The 19790-nt window shown below is 37.7% G+C and overlaps 1 protein-coding gene across 3 annotated transcripts in view; it reads left to right on the forward strand.

The window, feature by feature from the left end:
• PRRC1 (proline rich coiled-coil 1) overlaps positions 1-14795 on the forward strand; it is a 29524-nt gene extending 14729 nt beyond the window's left edge. For all 3 annotated transcript variants that reach the window (XM_045838076.1, XM_045838077.1, XM_045838079.1), the window contains 4 exons: positions 2038-2201; positions 3432-3535; positions 5743-5845; positions 11941-14795. In XM_045838076.1, coding sequence (XP_045694032.1) covers positions 2038-2201; positions 3432-3535; positions 5743-5845; positions 11941-12150 — 581 coding nt within the window. In that variant the 3' untranslated portion in view covers positions 12151-14795. The remainder of the gene's footprint in view (positions 1-2037; positions 2202-3431; positions 3536-5742; positions 5846-11940) is intronic.
• Positions 14796-19790: the final 4995 nt, after the last annotated feature.

Below are 19790 nucleotides of genomic sequence, written 5' to 3' on the forward strand. Positions count from 1 at the left end.
CACTCAGTCCACTGAGCTATGCCATCCAGGTCAAAGTGAGGTTTTTATCATTAGATAATATCGCAACATAAATCCTAGTCAGTCAGCTTTAAAGGGTAATAATGAGTATGGAAAAGCTGACATATTCTTGACAGGCAGCAAGATCATTCTTATAAAACTCAAAGGGAAACATGGTATTTTTAATCAAATATTCTAGAAATGACTTACTACTTTTAAATGTATCAAAATGGCACATGAGCTATTAGAAATGGGTTTTAACACAGTTTAACTTTCTGTATTCTTTTAATGCTCCTTTTGTTGTGAAAGGCAGCACTAAGCAAAATTTTAGTGGAGTAGTTAGTACTCAGCAAGGGTCAAGGAAGATGGCCCACATGGAAGGAAAAAACGAGAACAGTGTACTTTTCCTCTTCTATGTGAGCTAATTAGTTTTAGTAACTTCTGAAATTCTGGTAAAGATGGGATCTGTGGAACACTATGTCAATCAGGAATAAAAGGTATCCATAATAGAAAACCCAGATACTTGGGAAATATTTACAATTGTTCCACAAGATATTAGGGAAAAACAAAGCATTGCTTTGGGGCAACATGTTTTATAATACAAACAATATTAGGTCAAGTTTCTAAAAATAATTAAGCATATTTGATCAAATTACTGTTTTATACCAGTTTTTAAGCAATTAATTGAAATATTAAAATGTTTAAAATATTTTAATTTCATATTGCTCTTAGTCTTTTTAAATTTCAAGTTTTATGAAAGTTGGTATTTCATTTTTTAATATATGCTTGCATATTTGTGTTAGGACACTAATGGGATATGTCATTTATAAATACCCACTTATTTGTGATATATGCCCTTTTCTTTCAGTGATGGGGATGTAAAATATAAAAAGTTTAACTCCCACATTTTAAACTATCTCCTAGATAAAAAGCACATTTCACGGTAGTCCTCGAGTAGCACAGAACTTCTGTGCTATTCTTTGACAAATCATCGTATCAGTCAGTCATGTCCATTCTCTGTAAATAGAGTCAGAGTATCCCAAATGTGTAAATTGTATTTCACAAGTGAGAACACTTAATTCCTATGATTGCTGAAGGACTGGCATCACTATGGTGTTAGCATTTTGTGTATGACAGATACCTGTCTTTATTAATTAGCAGCAGAAACACCATTTTGATTTACAACCTTAAAAATGCAAGAAATTTGTCTATCTAAAATTTATACTAATCAGAAAATGAAACTTGGTCTGAATTAATAGAATACTATTATAGAAAAACTGTTTTCAGAGTGGCCAATTTTTTATATCAATATTAGGAGCTGTTATTAGAGGCTAAAAATGTGTTCTGTAAACAGAAGAAATATGGAAAGTACTGGGTTAAAGTCATGATTTTTAATTGTTGGATTTCTCAGAATCTTTATGCTAATTTGCATTGTAAATTTCCAAGACAGAAATATGGTGGGCACCATCTCCCAAGCTTGTTTGACCACAGCACACTGTTTGCAGGGAGAGCTACTACCATACTCTGGAACAGTATTTCATAGGATACAGAACATTGTGGTGCCATATTTGAGGCAGATATGTAGTAATCAGAAATGTTAGAAGGTGTGTGCCATCTTCTGCTTGCAAATAGACTCCCTCAGATAATGCATTAAATTCTTAATTTTTTTAAGATTTTATTTATTTATTTTTTAGAGAGGGAAGGGAGGGAGAAAGAGAGAGAGAAACATCAATGTGCAGTTGCTGGGGGCCATGGCCTGCAACCCAGGCATGTGCCCTGACTGGGAATCAAACCTGCGATGCTTTGGTTTGCAGCCCTCACTCAATCCACTGAGCTACGCCAGCCAGGGCTTAAATTCTTATTTTTAAAACTAAAGAAAATTGCATACTTCTTGACTAAGCTCTTACTGGAATAAGATGCCTTTATCTTAATCATTCTGTGAGCTTAGTCATAATTATGCAAATAAAATGTTAGTTTATGGTAGTGATTATGAGAATTTCATTAACTTGGAATTTTGAAATTTTCTTCTGGTCTTTGTAGAGTCTGGAGGTGAACTGGATATTGTTGTGACCTCAAATAAAGAAGTCAAAGTTGCTGCTGTGCGGGACGCCTTCCAGGAGGTCTTCGGCTTAGCTGTGGTCATGGGGGAAGCCGTTCAGCCGAACATTGCCCCACAACCAGTGGGCTATGCAGCTGGGTTGAAAGTGAGTAATTGAAGACCTTCGGGGCACAGAAACTGGCAGTTAATTTCTTCATAATTCTGGCAGTAATTCTGTGGTCTGTATAGAGCCAACTGGTTTTACATAATGAGATGGTCACCTTCGTTTTAATTAGATAACTAATATCATGAAGATATAGTGGAGTTTTAATTTAAAGAAACCTACAGTGGGTTTGACTGTTGGGGGAGGGGAAGAAACACATGCAGACAACACAAAAATAAAGTAAGTAGTTAGTCCTAAAAGAAATATTCTTGACCCAGTGTTAACATTCAGATCAATTACTAAAGCTATAATAACTCTCGAATCCTGTAAGTTTTTTTATTAATGCTACTATTATATTAAAGTTAAATGCTTTAAAGTTAAGGATTTTTTCATGGTTAGGTTCCAGTGAGCCTCTAGTCACAGCATTTTTTAAAAATTCTTTTTAATTTAATTGTTGTTCAAGTACAGTTTTCTGTCTTTTACTCCCATCCCAGCCCACCCCCCAGCCCTCCCCTCCTCCCTCCCATTTCCACCCCCCCAGTTAGTCACAGCATTTTTGCCAGCTAGTCAGTGCATAACTTTGTTTTATGTCTACTTCTATTTAAATCCACTTTAATGTATATATATCTGATTCATTAACATTAAATTCTCACAGCTAACAACACTATAACTCATGCCCAAATGAGGCTTATCTGACATTTATGCTCTCTCCATAACATACATCATGGTCTTCTGTGCTTAACAACACTAGGCAGCACTTCAGCCCTGTACTTGGGAGCCATTTTAAAATAGCAAAATCACGAAGGAAAAAAACAACTGAAAAACAGTACTAAATAATTTTATTGAAAAGCCAATCATAGTTATGACCATTGTTAAATAGTTTATATTTAATAAATATAGGTATAGTTAATATGTACAATTAAAAAACACCTAGTTTCCTTATATTAGCAACAGCTATTTAGAACATAGAAAATAAAAATAATCCATTTCATAGTATCAGCCAAAACAATAATGTATAATGCAATAATTTGGAAAGTACACTCTAAACTGTTAATACTGAGAGGAACACGTTGGGACTTTGTCACTTTTTGTCTTCTGCATTGCTTGAATGTTTATAATGAGTATATATGTATTTGTGTAAGTATATGCATGTATTGCCTGTGTAACCATAAATTGGTATACTTAATAATGAATAACTTGAAACAGTTTCTAACTTGCACTGTTACTATTCAGGGAGCCCAGGAGCGGATAGATACCTTGCGTCGAACTGGAGTGATCCATGAGAAACAGATTGCTGTGTCAGTGGAAAACTTTATTGCAGAATTGCTACCTGACAAGTAAGAGGCTCGCTTTTGTTTTCAGTTATAGATTTTTCTTGTAATGAGAACTCTTAAGATCTTTCTTAGCAACTTTCTGGTATACAGTATTATTAACTACAGTCACCGTGCTGTGCATTACATTCCCACCACTTATGTTACAACTGGAAGCTCATACCTTTCGATCCCCTTCACCCCCTTCATGTACCTCCAACCATCACCAGGCTGTTCTATGTGTGTCTTGAGTTCCATTTTTAAATTTCTTTAGATTCCATATATAAGTCAGATCATACAATGTTTGTGTTGCTCTGTCTTAGTTTCCTCAGTATTATGCCTTCAGGGTCCATACACATCATCATAAATGGCAAGATTTCCTCCTTTTTTATGGCTGAATAATATTCCAGGCACAAAATGTTCTTCATCCATCAGTAGACACTTAGGTTGCTTCCATGTCTTGGCCCTTATAAAGAGTGCTGCATGGGGGTGCAGCTATCTTTTAGTTAGTGTTTTGTAAATGCCCAAAAGTAGAGTTGCTGGATAGGGTATTTCTAGTTTTAATTTTTTGAGGCACTGTCATACTATTTTCCATAGTGTCTGTACCAATTTATATCCCTACCAACAGTGCATAAGGAATGCCCCTTTTCTCCACATTCTTCCTGCCAACAGTTGTTATTTCTTGCCTTTTAGATAATAGCCATCCTAACAGGTGTGAGGTGGTATGTCATGTGCTTTGGGTTCACATTTTCCTGATGATTAATGGTGATAGGGCATCTGGTAGTTTTGTGATTCTTGTTAAAATGCTGGTGGCGGTACAGTTGACTTCACTTAAGTCAATTTACAAGTATCTTTTAAATGGAAAAAGTTTTTTGATTTCATGAAGCTAGTTTCAGAGACTGGTTCATTGTGAACAGTTCAGAAAATGTAGTAAGAAGGATTTATTTCCTCTGAGCTTATTTTTTAATTTACTGATAATTTTTCTAGTTGGCTCTATACTGATAGAGATGGTAATAGACTATTTCCTCAGGTGACATTTTAAAAATACTACAAATGACAAACTATTTGTATGTTGTTGCATTATTTGAACTTCATTAGTGAAGGTTGCTTCTCTTCCTTCTCCCTGGGTAGGAAGTGAGGTGAAGTTGAAAGTAAGAAGGAAGAGAACCGAAAGTTTCCTCAGCCAACGCACTAGTAGTGAAAGAAACAGAAGAGTTTTGGTGGGCATGACAGGTATCGCAGTTTTAGACTTGAGGAGAACATGATATCCAGGTTGACAGGTTCAGGAGCACGACAGTATTGGGTTGGCCAGAAAGTCTATTATGTTTTTCCATGAAATAAAAGACATAGTTTTCATTTTCACCAATAACTTTATTGATCTGGATATTTTGAGTATGTGAGCTGTCTCCCCCTGTTGGTTTCTAGTGGGTAGAGGCCAGGGTGCTGCTAAACATCTTCCAGTGCATAGGACAACCCCACGGCAAAGAATTGTTTGACCAAAATGTCAGCCAGTACCAAGGAACTCAACAGATCACTTTTGACACATTCGATCAGTCACAGCACCTTCTCCATACGTTATACAAATCTTTTTTTTTTTGCATTTCAGTTGAATTTTACTTTTCTTGAAATAATTAAGCATAATACACTGAAATGTATATCTTTTTCCATCTTCAATATTAAAATGGCTGTACAAAATACACCAATTTTGATAAGGTTTTTCTTTCTTTAATGCACACTGATGTGACAGCTATCACAATACCATCTAACAAAACTGTTTCAAATGAAGTTAGGGACAACTAAGCACTGCTAGAGCCTCATATGAAAAAACCTAAATGAACTCTTTGGCCAGCCTGGTATTTTAGAGAACCAGGGGCACCTTGGAGTTCTCTACAGTGTAGTCGCTGGCATTGCAGTGAACACACGTTCAGGGCATTACTTGAGTCCTCTAGTCTCATTCTTTCTCCATCTCAGTGAGAAAAGGAACTTTCTGTATTTTTGGTGTGTTGTTCCCCATTCTTTTTCTCCTATTGGAATTAAGCCAGGAGAGGAATTTTATATATTGTTTTTGTGGATTCTGTTAAAAATGAATGGAAAAATAATTCCTTTTTTGAAATATTTTCTTTTTGTAATCTGCTAATATTTTTATCTGGATGATATTGCTTGTTGTTTTTCATTTTGTCTGTACATTAAAACTTTTATTTAGCACATAACTTGAAATGCGTATTGTGTTCTAGATGGTTTGATATCGGTTGTGTGATAGTTGAAGATCCTGTTCACGGCATTCATCTAGAAACATTTACACAAGCGACACCTGTGCCTTTGGAATTTGTGCAACAGGTTAGTTTTCTCCTTTTTTTCTTCATTATGCTCTAGGGAAACTTTTGATACTATCTTTGAAATAAGTGTGATTAGATTTTTTTTCCACTGGAAATAGCCTTTTGGCATTTTTCTTTTTCTTTCCAACTTCTTCTGTTTTAGTACCTCTCTACTTCTGTTTTCCAACTGTTTTTGGAAAGGCAATACATTATTACATGGTTAATCACTATTTTCCTCATTTTTTTTTGTTTTTATGATTGTGTTCCTTACACCATGATGGAAAAGACTACCTCTTCTGCTGGTTTTTTTCCCACCTTTCCTTCAGTTTCAAACCCTTTATCTCAAATTATATTTCCCTTATTACTTCATTCCCTTATCTTGACTTTTATTTTGTTCATCTTCGGTAGTAAGTAGAAACCTTAGTGAAAGGTACATATCTTTACCTGTCCACATAGTTACTAGACTATAAGCATAAATGTATAATGATGTTGATTCATTTTATATTTCTGTATCTTGAATTCTTTTTTGAACAAAGTGGAATGTACTTCTCCGTTCATAAAATTTCTGTCACATCTGTACTCATGTACATTGCCAAATGTCATCTCAGAACTTTCTCTTAAAGTTATTTGGGAATTTGAGGCTCTGATCAAGCTGTTGGATTCTCTCCCAAGCAAATACACATATTCACTCACATACACATTTGATGTGTTCTTAGAATTCCTGAAAGCACTTTGTGGCGATCTTACAGCTTTTCACTTTAGATGGGAACTAAGAATTCATGCTTGAAATTTTGAAGTTTTATTGAACTGTTTACTTATACCACAGTTTTTACCATAATTTCTTTTTAGAAGTACAGCCAAGCATTTTTATAGATGTTCACATTAAACTCACTTCAGTATGAAGGTGATTATAATATTATAAACAAATATTATATATACTGTTATACCAATAAATTAGAAAATTCAAACAAAATGGTTGATGTCCTAGAAAATTATAAATTGCCACAAGTGATTCAGGAATAAGTATTAGGTTGAACCATTTGAAATTGCTGTCTTTTAAGTCAAAAACAGTTACATATTGGCAGTTTCATATGATTCAACCTTAATCACCTTAGTGAAGCTTTCCAAAAGTCATCTTACTAACATGAGACATCTTTATAGCTTTTATCACTTAGGGAATTACAACAGTTTTATTCTGGCATCCCTGCCAGAAATAGGGATGAAGACCCAATATGTATTTCTTATTATAAATTGCAATATTAGAATCCACCAGGCAGACCAGGATGTGTCTTCAAACACAGATCCTTTGGAGGGGTGTCAGACTCATTTTCACTGGGGCCCACGTCAGCCTCACAGTTGTCTTCAAAGGGCCAAATGTAATTTTAGGGCTGTATAAATGTAACTACTCCTTAACTGGGGACAAGGAGCTCGGTGCTGCCACCGGGTAGAAACAAGGTACTGGGCCAGATAAAACAAGGTGCAGGGCCAAATTCAGCCCATGGGTCTTGTGTTTGCCACCTGTGGTTTATAGTGAAACAGTTATAAAGGTCAGAAGATACTGGCACATTACTAGAATCCCATTCAGTTGTTAGTAATTGTCTAGTCCACCATATTACATGAAAATGTCTCCCAGGCTGAGACCACTTAGGTTTGCTATTTAATCTGTTAGGCTTCTATTTAATCTGTTCAGGTTCCAGAAATAGAAGTGGTGTCAGTAATATGTGGCTTCACCCTTTCAGGCCTCTGGAACAGGAATACCTCATGGATACTGCAGGTTTGATCCCAGACCACCACAATAAAGCAGTATCTCCATCAAGTCACAAATTATTTGCTTGTTTCCCAGTACATATAAAAGTTACATTTACCCAATAGTGAAGTCTACTAAGTATGCAGTAGTAGCATTATATCTATTAAAAAAACAATGCCCATACCTTAATTTAAAAATGTTAACCGTTATCTGAACCTGTTAGGAAAATGGTGCTGATAGACTTGCTTGACCAAGCAGGCTTGCCACTAACCTTCAATTTGCAAAACAGTATCTGTGAAGGAAAAAATGAAGTAAAGTAAAATAAGGTATGCCTGTATAATCTCTTAAGATAGTGTCATCTCTTGCACTGAGTTTTTTGAGTTGTTAGTGTAATAGTAGATTTCCCTCATTGCATAAACCATTTATTCATTCTTTTACCCATAGCTATTTTCCCTTCTCTCCATTTATACCCAGACTTTTCTACCTTTGGAAGGATGGTAGGTTTGGCCACTGTGCTGGTCTGGATTGCAGGCAGCAATATGAGTCTAGTAAGTGTGTTTCCCTAAGTCCATACTGACATCCTTTTGATAGGCTAGGTTCCTGTTCCCCTCCTGCCTTATTATACAGCCAAGCCAGCGGTCACTGCGTATAAATCAGTAAAAACCGAAATGTGGATTTTACCACTGTTGGATTCTTTCATCACTGCTAGGAAAACAGCATGTACTTCAGCCCACCCAGCTGATTTGTTTCCTTAAGTCGGATTGGTGGCCTTCCAAATGGGATGTTGTCCATTCACCTTGGAACTGCCATTCATAAACCAAGGTGCTCTTTCAGTTGAGAGCTGTTTCATAGGGCACTGTTCATGCAGCAGTCAATTCCAGGAGCTCCTCAGGTGGCTCCAGAATTGGTCCTACAAGTAAAGAGACTCTCTGCTTGTGTCTCCAACTTGCATTCCCTAGGCAGCATGATCCTGTGTAAACCGTTCCATACTCTTTTGGTCATTGCCATCCCCACTGGAGCATTTCTTCAATGTCATCCCTAGATATTATGGGTATATTTTAGGTTTCAAGGTCTGCTTATGTCCTTCAGTTACAAGAGTAGTTTCAGTCAATAATTAATATCTGATAACAAGGTAGTAAATGCCTCTCAAGTGGAAATTCTCTCATCCAGAGTCCCAGGAGTCATTGCTGGGCATTCACAGGTTTTGCTATAAGCCCCAGCCTCCATTTCACATGGGGTTGTGGCAAAGAGATTTTTGTCTCTACAGCATGCTAGCTTCCATCCTATACCATGTGGGCCGAGGCAGCCTTACTGGTCCCCAGACAGTAATTCCATTGACTGTCATGTTTCTAACTGTAGTCTCCATTAGGACTTTATCAACAGGGTTTGGTTTTATAGTACTAGGTAGGGGAAGTATTCTCTAGCAAACATCCAGGTAAAGGAGACACACCTTCTTTACATATTCCACCTTCAGTGTTCCACCTTTGTAGTTGTATCAACCATTCCATTTACATTCCTTCAGTTTAGTTAGCACTCATCAGGGTTTACCGTTGGACTTTGGTACCACAACTAAGGGCACTCCTGTATCAAGGAGCCCAGGAAACTTCACTTCTCCACCCCCTGACCATTTTATACACTATTGTGGCAAAAGGCTTTCTATTGATAAACCAGTAGAAACTTTGTTGGGATGCTTCTGTCACTGCCACTCTTTACCACTGCTCAAGTATCAGGGGTCAGCAAAAAAATGGCCCATAGCCAAATGGCATGCCTGCCTGTTTTTGTGAAGAAATTTTATTGTAACACACTTCTGCCCATTTATCTGTATATTTTTTTCTCTTTTTGTATTATCGAGTAGAATCGGATAGAGTAGAGAATGTCTGCCCCACAGAGCCTCAAATATTTACTGTATAGCCCTTTTCAGAAAAAGTCTGCTGACCCCTGTGCTAGATGTCTGACCATTACAAAAGGGCAATTTTATTTTATTTTTAGGAATAAGAATTAGAAAAAAATAAATATAATGCTCAAAGAACAAAGCTGAAAAACTGTATGGGGGGACCCCAAAAAACCCTGGAATTATCTAATGGAGGGTGGGCCCCTTGTAGTACAAGCTTCTCCAGCTGAGTGAGTGTTCTAGGAACCCATCTGTATCAGTTTGCCAGCTGGTGGTGGTGTGAGAGGCTGCATTTGGCCTCCGAATTTTTTTTTGAAGACTCAACGCATTTGCCCATTTCACGATGGGTGATTTCCAAGTGCACCTGCCCACACTGTGCTGAGTGTTGAGCAGTTTTTGACCAAAAATGGCATAACTCCCTTGCTCCACTCTCCCTGTTCACCTGATCTCACCCTGAGCAACTTCTTTTTGTGTCACTGAATGAAAAAAGTCCTCAAGGGAAATGTTTTTCCAATGTGCAAGAGGTGGAACAAAAAACAGCAGAAGCAGTAAAAGGCATCAAAATCTGAGTTCAAAAACTGTTGAACAGTGGAAAAAATATCTTCATATGTGTATTGCATCAAATGGAGAGTACTTTGAAGGTGACTGAAGTTTAAACATGTAAGATTAAATACACAATTTTTTATAAATAAATTCTGGGCTTTTTGGGTCCCCCCTTGCATATAGTGAAAAAGTAAAAACTATATATACTAATATTAAAACTTAGGACATATTGGTAAGTAAAAACAAACTGCATCTAGTATGTATACATACACACACATATGTACTTTAAAATGTATGTAAGTGAATAGAAAAAGGCCTGTAAACATACACAACAAACTGTTAATTGGTTAACACTGAAGAGTGTATTCAAAGAGTGTCAGAATGTCGATTGCTTTTTACTTTGCCTTTTCTTCCCTGTTGTCATTGTTTTTGTTGTTAGGGGGGTCAAAATTAAGATACCAAAGTGTGCATATTGAGATGCCTTGCTTTTATCCTTGCTGTTCAGTTCTCCCTGTTTCTTTTTTATGCATCTTGAGAGTTTAATTCTGTGCTTCCTTGTTGAAGTTTTTTATTTAAGGGAATAGAAATCAGCCCATTAGGGGATTAAAATCAGCATGTAATATTAATGAAAAGCTAGGCAAATTTTTATACAATTTTTGCATATTAAACAAACATTAACCCCCACCCCCAATTTAAAACTGATCTATGCAGAATTTTTTCTGATAGTGTCAGATACCCTGTTTCTCAAAAATGTGAGTCTAGACTTAGCATCATAAGTATCACCTGGGAACTTGTTAAAAATGCAGATTCTTGGGCCCTAACCCAGAGGTCCTACATCAGGGTCTGCTGCTTCACAAGATCATTGGGTGCTTTATGTGCATATCACATTTGAGAAGCACAGTTGTGATAAAGTCTCTGAAGATCTTAGTGATTCATCCACTGCCTCTCTTCTCAGTATCTTTTCACTGATACTTATCAGTATCAGTGAAATACTGATAGTGTGGTGTGCACTGTGGAAGAGAGGACTTAGAGCAGGCCCCCCAGTTGCTAGGCTGTTTGCACAAATTTACTCAGAAACTATAAGTATTGTACACTTTCTCTTGGAACCTGCTGTAGAGTTCCAATTCAGTGATTTTAGCTAGGGCATAAAAAATCTCTAATTTTCTAAAATTAAAAAGTATCTGAGGTGATCATGATACAGAATGTATTTGGGAATCACTATGTAGAAAACCCATTTCTACATGTAGATATACCCCTTTGGACTAGACCTAATATCCTGAAACAGCAAAAATACATCATTCTTAGATACCAAGCAGTGGGTTTAACTCTTAACCCTGTGTAGGTGAAATAGGTTTGAGTGGGAGCAGATAGAGGTTGGGTCAGGTATGAATGATGGGTGATGCTATCCTGGACTGGATATTATTTCATAGATATTAACTTACTCACATGAAAATGAAGTTTCTGGGGATACTCCTCTAGAAATTAATTGACCTTTTCCAAATGGGTTGAAGCCTAGCGTGTAGTTTCCCTCTTTCTGGTAGAAGTGTCATGACTGTAAAAAGATACAATGTTTCCGTTATAGCCTACTCCTATGAACCTGAAGTGACACTGAATGTAGAAGCGAACTTAAGCGTTCTGACACCAAGCTCTGTTAGATGGAGTCATTTAAGACTCCAGATTATAGATTTAAGACTCAGATTATATTTAAACAACAAAATGAGCTTAATGTGGGCATTTTAAACAAATTAAATGTGTGCAATATTGTGTTGATTCTTTCATATCCTTGTAACTTAATACAGTTGGCAGCATTATCTCTGTTTCTCAGGCTTTGTCGTTACAGTAAAAGGGATCTGAGAGACTTTGAAATGTCACTTACAGCTATTTTCAATGATATTTTGAATATATTATAAATAATAGTAATATCACTTTTCCATAGGCTCAAAGTCTGACTCCCCAGGACTACCATCTAAAGTGGTCAGGCCTTTTGGTGACAGTGGGAGAAGTCCTGGAAAAGAGTTTAGTAAATGTCAGCCGGACTGATTGGCACGTGGCTTTCACTGGTATGTCACGTCGACAGATGATCTACAGTGCAGCCAAAGCAGTAGCAGGCATGTATAAACAGCGCCTACCACCCAGGACCGTGTGAGAGAAGACTTACCTAGGATGCTGAGATGTCCTCACTTTGACCTTGGTGGTAAAGAAGAGATTTTACTTTCTTAAATTGGATACCTTCAATAATCCAGCAGTTTTGGTTATTTTACTGTAGGCTACAGTTTTACTTTCCCTTTAGAAAGGCATGGGTTTATGTTAGTAGATGAGACAGATCCTTTTTATGATCATAGTTTCATGGAGTATAGTTGTCAAAAGAAATACACGGTATAAATATTTTTGTAGGCCAATTTGATATACCAAATTTATAAGGTGCAAATTCATGTGTTAAGACATTTAATTTAAAGATATGTACTTGATTTTTTTTAAGAAAACAGTTAATTAAAGGACATGTTTATTGAATATTCTTTAAAAGCATTGTTTCTTTTAATTCAAGATTAATCTCTTCTCAGTCTTTGAGGGTTTTTCTGTGTGCCCATGATCTCAGGTCTGATGCTGAGCAGTGTGCTCAACAATTTACACTAAAATTCCTACTCCCAGGGAGATGGTGCACATTTTTTATGCGTATTTTTAACATGGGCAAAAATAACAGATTTGATCACTTCCTTTTTAGTTATCATAAACACACATAGTCCAAATAATTCTACATTTTTCTTTTTTTTTTAAATAAGTTTGGGGTATTACAGATTTATACTCTGAACATTAGGGTAATACATTTTATTTTTTGATTGCTGTGTCAAATCATTTGACAACTAAATGACAAATGATTTGAATATTTTTTAAATTGGAAGCATTTGGATTATTAAACTAACAACAGCCATTATTTCTGTTCCTACTCATATTTTCCCACTGTAATAGAAAAAATTTTGAGAGGGAAGGAAATTACTTTGTTGTTCATGGGATTATATGTCTCTTATTTTAATTAACATTACTTCTTACTAAGTTTTCCTTAAACACTGCTTTTCTAACTTTGTGGGCCTTCTGCCTTTACTTTTTATGGAAGTTTCAAAGAAACTCTTCTATATTCAACTTGGTTTATTTAGTCCATTATGTTGATACTTAATGAAAGCTTCTTTTTTTCCCAAATATATTTACCATTTTTGGATTTATATAAATCAAAATTAAATAGTCTTAACACTTTTGAACTCTATATATGCAAATTCAAATAACTTTTCAAGGATAGTTTATCTTCATATAAAAATGTAATTTAATTTTTATTTACTCTTCTATGCAGTTCCTTCAATTTAAAAGAATTAGCACAATCTTACTAAGGGTGTTGAAGCTCTTATCCTGCACTGTCATTACATGTAAGGTTTGCTTTGTTTTGTTTTTCCTCTGTTTTTATTTTATTACCCGGGGATGAGATGAATAAGTATTAATTTTCCAACTATAGTATATATTAGTTTTCAAGCACTACAATAATTATTCAGTGAAATTCAGACTTGTGTGTCATTAAAAGTAATGAGAAAAAGATAAAACCAGTTGTTGTGGCATTATAGGGACAGAATGCTTTTTTCTCCCTCTTCATTTGAAGTTTATGGAACAGGTCATCTGTGTTTTTTCCGTTTTCCATAAGTAAGGGAAGCCTTTCTTTATCATTTGTGTTTATCCTTTATTTTCAAAAACTACTCTTTTCTAACAGTATTTTTTCATGTCATGGCCTGATGACTCACTAATTACAGTTATGGATAAAGGAAAGTATACTTGTTACAATGTTTTTTCTCCTCCACTTCTGTTATTGGGAAATTTCACAGATCCTAAAAGTAATTCCTTATCTCTCACATGCCACAGCAACGTTAACCAGGCGGTCTGCTAATGTTGGTCTTTTGGCCTAAGATGCTGACCCATCGATCTGAGACCATGGTTCCCTTTACCCATAATCCAGCTGGTTCTTTTTTTTCTGCTCATTCTTTTACAGCTCCCACACTAGCATCTCTTAGAGTTGGACTGGAGGCTATTTGCTTTATTCTCCCTCAAGCTTCTTAGGAAAGAGCTCCAGGGAACTACTTACTGAATTTTATAAGCTTGTACATGTCTTTGTTTCAATTAAGTAGTGAGAAAGAGAGCAGGAAGAAATGCAAGAAGAGTGATTTAACACCAACATCAGTTGACAGAGGTACCCAGATTGCTCAGTGCAAGGTTTTCCTGTGACTACGTCTGTCCAGTAACCCTGGGCCTACACTGTGCCACAGATCTCTGAAGTTGGTAAAGCTTTCGGCAGTACTAGTTTTCTCTTCCGAGTCTCTTACTGTTTTTACTTCCCCATTCTTCATTCCTCTCTCTCTCTCAAGGATCAATGAGGTAAGAAATTGAGGTGAATGAATATAGATAAAATGGTAGTATGATAGCAAGTCTAAGTAGATAAGTGTACAGATGAATGTCGATTATGTACCTCTATTAAAATTATGCAAATTAGTAATATACTCAGGGTCAACCAAATTACTTTAATATGTTGTTGGATTTACAGCTAGAAAAAAAATTCTTAACAGGAATCTGTATTCTGTGAAGCCAGACTTTCTATGTTCTAAAAGGTGTTGGGTTATGCATAAATTATTAAGAAACGTAGATTTTTACTCCCTGAATATGGTGTTCATTTTTAAGGTACTATGCAAGATGATATATTGGGTAAAACCAACTTTGTAAGTATGTAAATATGTCATAAATAAATAATACCTCTACTTATTTCTCAGAGGTGCATAGTGATTTTATAAATGCTTATGCATATTAATATTTTACAAAAAGGACTTGTATTCCCTTTGATGTCTAAATTGGCAATTGGCTACCAAGAATTCTTAAAGAACAGCCACTTCAAAACTTCAAACACTGCTCTGGCTGGTGTGGCTCAGTGGATTGAGTGCCAGCCTGTGAACCAAAGGGTCGCCAGTTCAATTCCCAGTCTAGGGCACGTGCCTGGGTTGCGGACCAGGTCCCCAGCAGGGGGCATGTGAGAAGCAACCACACAATGATGTTTCTCTCCCCCTCTTCCTCCCTCCCTTCCCTTCTCTAAAAATAAATTTTTTTAATTAAAAAAAAATTCAAGCACCATCTTTCAAGTGGGAACTATAACATTCAAATATACCACAGTTGTTAACTTTAAGGTCAAAGGACTCAGAATATTTAGGGGAGAAGATATTAATGCACTGGAGATAGTCAATAGGGAAGAAGTTAATTAAAACCTATGTTCATGAGGAGACCTCTTGGTTGCTGAATTTAATATACCCCTGATCTCCACAGATATCTTCAGGGGGAGACAGTTTAGTTGCAAACTATATTTGCTATTCTGAGCCTGTAATCCCAAGAGGAGAGATTTCTGTTTTGATTTGGCATGAGAAGTGGTACTTGTAAAAGATAATGAAAAATTGATTGGGGGGGTTTTATTTGCCAAAAGACAATAATATTGTCAGTAGACTAGAAGAACACCAGCTGAGGGCCCAGGAAGGGCCCTGTAAAATTTATACTTTTTTTGCTGAATTAACTAGAGGAGAAAAATTTTGGAAAGAAAATTGACAAGGCTGAAATGGAGATTTTTAAAATTCACAGATGAAGGAAATCTTATAAATTATCAAAAATTTAAAGAAGAGAGGAATATTTATATAATAAATACATTTGTTAGTATTTAGGCATTAGAATAGGTTAGGTAACTAAACATATTAAGCTGTTTATCTGCTGTCATCACAACAACTGAATTTCAGAGATAGAGGTCCAACATTGTGTGACTTAATCTAAACCATTCTCTTCCAAAACATCCTAAGTATTTACTTTAGGAAGTTATGGGTTATGATTAATCTTGTAAATGCCTGTCGAACTCAACTGAATTCATGTGATAGCATAAGGACTGCTCTAGTGTGATTTTAATTTTACAATATTATGTTTAAAGAAAACTATTCTTATTTTTTTGTTTTTGAAAGTGCTGTTTGGGCTTTGCTGCTAATATGAGAATATATTTGTGATATTTGCTCCCAAATTTGAGAAACCATAAGATAAGTTTACCTTTGAGAGTCGTTTTTAGGATTAAAGCCAGAAATGTTCTAATTGTTAAACTAGTCTTCAAGCAAGGTACTGACCTCATACCTTTAAAATATTTGAGGCTGCTTCAGGAACCACACTTTGACAACCACTGCTGTAATACGACTTCTGACTCACCCTGCATATCTTAAGAAATTTTAGAGAGAGTGATGTCACCATCCTGGTGACATAAGTCGTTCCTGACTTTGTCCCCCTCACAAGAAGAGCTCATAACTATTCAGTTACAAGATACTACTGAGAGAATCTGAGAACATGGGGGTGAGGCTGAAGCACCTTGCTGCACCAGAGACCCAGACAAAACCGAATTACAAGGGTAAGAAGAGGGGCAATATGTTGACCATGTTGCCCCTCCCCCAGGCTAGCATAGCGCTATGCCAAGAAATACAACCTGGGCCTACAGTTTCCTTCAATGGGAAGAGCCCAGGGTAGACATCCAGCTCCCCCAGTGTTGTGGGTCATTTAGGAGCCCCCATTTCAGTCTTGCTTCACAGAGATTGCAGAGAAATCTGCAGAGCTTAACCACTGGGAATCTGTGACAGAGAAGTGGCTTGTAGCACCCAGATCTTGGTATACCAAGCTCCTACCTGCAGCACCCAAGTAGTAATCCAAACCAGTGGCTTTACGTATCTTCAAAACCAGGTTAGTGGTACAGTCTGACCAGGGAACAGGGCAGGGTGCAGGTATGCCTAAATTGGATCCCCAAATGAATAGCCTTACCAACCTGGAGGCTGGTCTGCTCCCATCCAGGCAGGGAAGCAGAGTCATAGTCCAGCCACTGCTAAATATAGCTCCTGGTTCCATCTAAACGGAAGAGCAGACAAGAGTACCTGGAAACTGTGTAGCCTGGCAATGCTCAGAGAATATAAAATGTGCAACTGATTGTGCACAGAACAAAGCCAGTGCTGGGTATGGAGAGTTACTCCCTTTCTCCCAGGCAGGGGAGCTAATTCATAGCCTGGCCCACTTCCCACCAGAAAGCCTGTGTAGTTCTCAACCACTTTCCGCAAGAAAGTCTGATTGGGAAAACCTGGGAGGCTGCTTGAAGCTGGCCCTTCCCTCAGGGGAGCTGAGAATATCCCCACACACCATGGAGTGAAGCCCCCATGCCTGTCCAACCAGAAAGCCTGGCTGGACACCTGGAAAGCTAAGTAGCCCATCAACATTTGAGCAGAGTTCAGCAGACAAAAGCTTACAGTCTGCAGACCAAAGCCAGGGGCCCTGTTTAGTGAGGGAACTTGAGTCCAGACCATAAAGAGCCTTACCAGTTTTGGAGCTGGTTCTCTCACTGTCTGGATGGGGAAACTAGTTTGTAACTCTATTCATTGCTGAATACTGCTTTCAGCCTGCCCATCCAGGGAACTTAAGCAGAGCGTATGGGAAACTGTGAAACCTATCCAACAGCCCTCCTTACAGTAGAGCTTGAACAGACAGCATAGCAAAACTGGTGGCCTTGTCTGGCCAGGGAATTTAATGTACACCCTTACCTGATTCAAGCCCTCAGTCAACAAGCTGCGCATGTCTTGGGCCCCATCCTACTGCTCACCAGGGCAGGGAAGCTAATTTTTAGCCCCATCTACTGCTGAATATGGTATCTTATTCCAAACACCTAGTACACCTGACCAGAGAACCCAGACAACTTGTAGAACCCATCCTACCACCTCACTTGGGCAAAGAACTAAGTCAGTAGTGTTATCCAAGAGTTTTAGGACAATGGCATCACCCCCTCCTCTGTACCCCTAGCTTAGAGCTCAGAGTCAGCTCACTTCATAAATAGACCCTAAACCCTACCACCCTAAGGATGTTACTAGTAGACACATCTGGAAATACCCAACTGAGCTTACAGGTGAAGAACCATCTGTGTCAAAGAAAATTTATGAATCCTGGAAGAGGAAGTTACTCAGATGCACAAATACCAAAGTAAGGAATGAAGAATCATGAAAAATCAGGTAATATGGTAGTACCAGAGGAAACTAATAAAGCTTCAATTAACCCAAAAGAAATGGAAATCTATGAACTGTCAGACAAAAATTTAGAATAATACTCTTAAATGCTTAGTGAACTACAAAAACACAGACAACTAAATGAATTAGGAAAATGTATGAACAAAACAAGTTCAACTAAGTAATAAGTAGAAACTATCAATAAAGAAAAAAATTTCTAGAGCTGAAAAATACAATGAAGCAAAAAGTTAAAGAGAGCTTCAAAAGCGACTTGATAATGCAGAAGAAACAATCTCACTTAAAAGAGAGGACATTTGAAATTACCAGTCAGAGGAGCAAAAAGAGAGAAAAAAGAATAAAGTCTGGAAATATTTCAGGCCCAGATGGAATGGGCTTTTTTCTTTCAAAATATTGAAAGAAAGAAAAAAACCCTCAAGAGCAGCTTTGCTGGCTATAGAATTCTTGGTTAAGAAATAAAGGTAGACTTTCTTGAACAAAGAAAAGCTGAGGGAGTTCATCACCACTAGACCTGACTTGTGAGAAATGCTAAAGGGAATTCTTTTGAGTGGAAGTAAAAAGATGCTAAATAATACCATAAAAACAAAGTAGTGTAAAATTCCCTGATAATAGTAAATACATAGTCAAAATTAGAATCTGTAACTGGCAATGGTGCCCTTACATAATGCATTTACAACTCCAGTTAAAACATTTAAAACAGGAGCTCTCAGTCAAGATGGTAGAGTAGATAAGTGTGGTGGTGGCATCCTCCCGCAACCACATCAGACTTACAACTAAACTACAGAACAACCATCATTCAGAAGCACCTGAAGTCTAGCTGAATAGAAGTCCTATAACTAAGGATATAAAGAAGTTGTCACATTGAGACTTGTAGAAAGGGCAGAGACACATGATGGGCTGGACCAACACCCACATGCAGTGGTTACAAATTGGGAGGAATAGCTCAGCCACAGAAGTACCCACTGAGGCATGAGGGGCCAGCCCAGGGTTCCAGTGCTGGGAAGAGAAGTCCCCATAACTTCTGGCTGTGAAAATCAGCAGGGATTTTGACTGAGTGAGTCAGGGCTTTTGGAGTCTCAGGTATTCCTTTTCCAAGGCCTGTGCACAGACACACTCAGACTCACTCCGAGTTCACTGCTAGGGCAGCAGCTCAAAAGGTGCCAGGAACAAACAGGGAGAACTGAATTGTCTGGCAACAGGGCAAGAGCTGCAGGGCAGATTTCTCCCAGGCAGAGGTGCCGGGAAAGGCTATAGTTCCTTGCTGAGCCTTCCCCTCCTAGAGCTGGCAGACGAGCACTGTATCTGAGTCTCCATGAACCTGGCTAACACTGTTCACCCCACCCTGGTGATTCCAAGACCTCCTGCCACCCAACTTGTGGGCCCACTAAAGCCATTTCCAGTGGATTTTCAGTATAAATTACCTTTCCAAAAATCTCTCAAAGGTCCACAAAACCTAAACAAGCAACATCTGGCCTCAGTGCTTCCCATATCTCTTGCTAAGAGGCCCCAGGCCTGGCATTAGTGGCAGACAGTCTTGGTTCACAGCTTGCCTTCTCCTGGGAACCTCCAAGCCCAGTACAAGTAGCAGCCATCAGAAGATTGCAGTGTAGTTCATCCTGGGTGACCTCTGCATTTCCCTGGAGGCCCCAGAGCCCCTGGTGGACAGCTTCACACCACACCAGAGTACCACTTT

This window comes from Phyllostomus hastatus, unplaced genomic scaffold (genome assembly GCF_019186645.2).
Source record: "Phyllostomus hastatus isolate PE091 unplaced genomic scaffold, TTU_PhHast_1.1 phas_contig_254, whole genome shotgun sequence".
Lineage (NCBI taxonomy): Eukaryota > Metazoa > Chordata > Mammalia > Chiroptera > Phyllostomidae > Phyllostomus > Phyllostomus hastatus.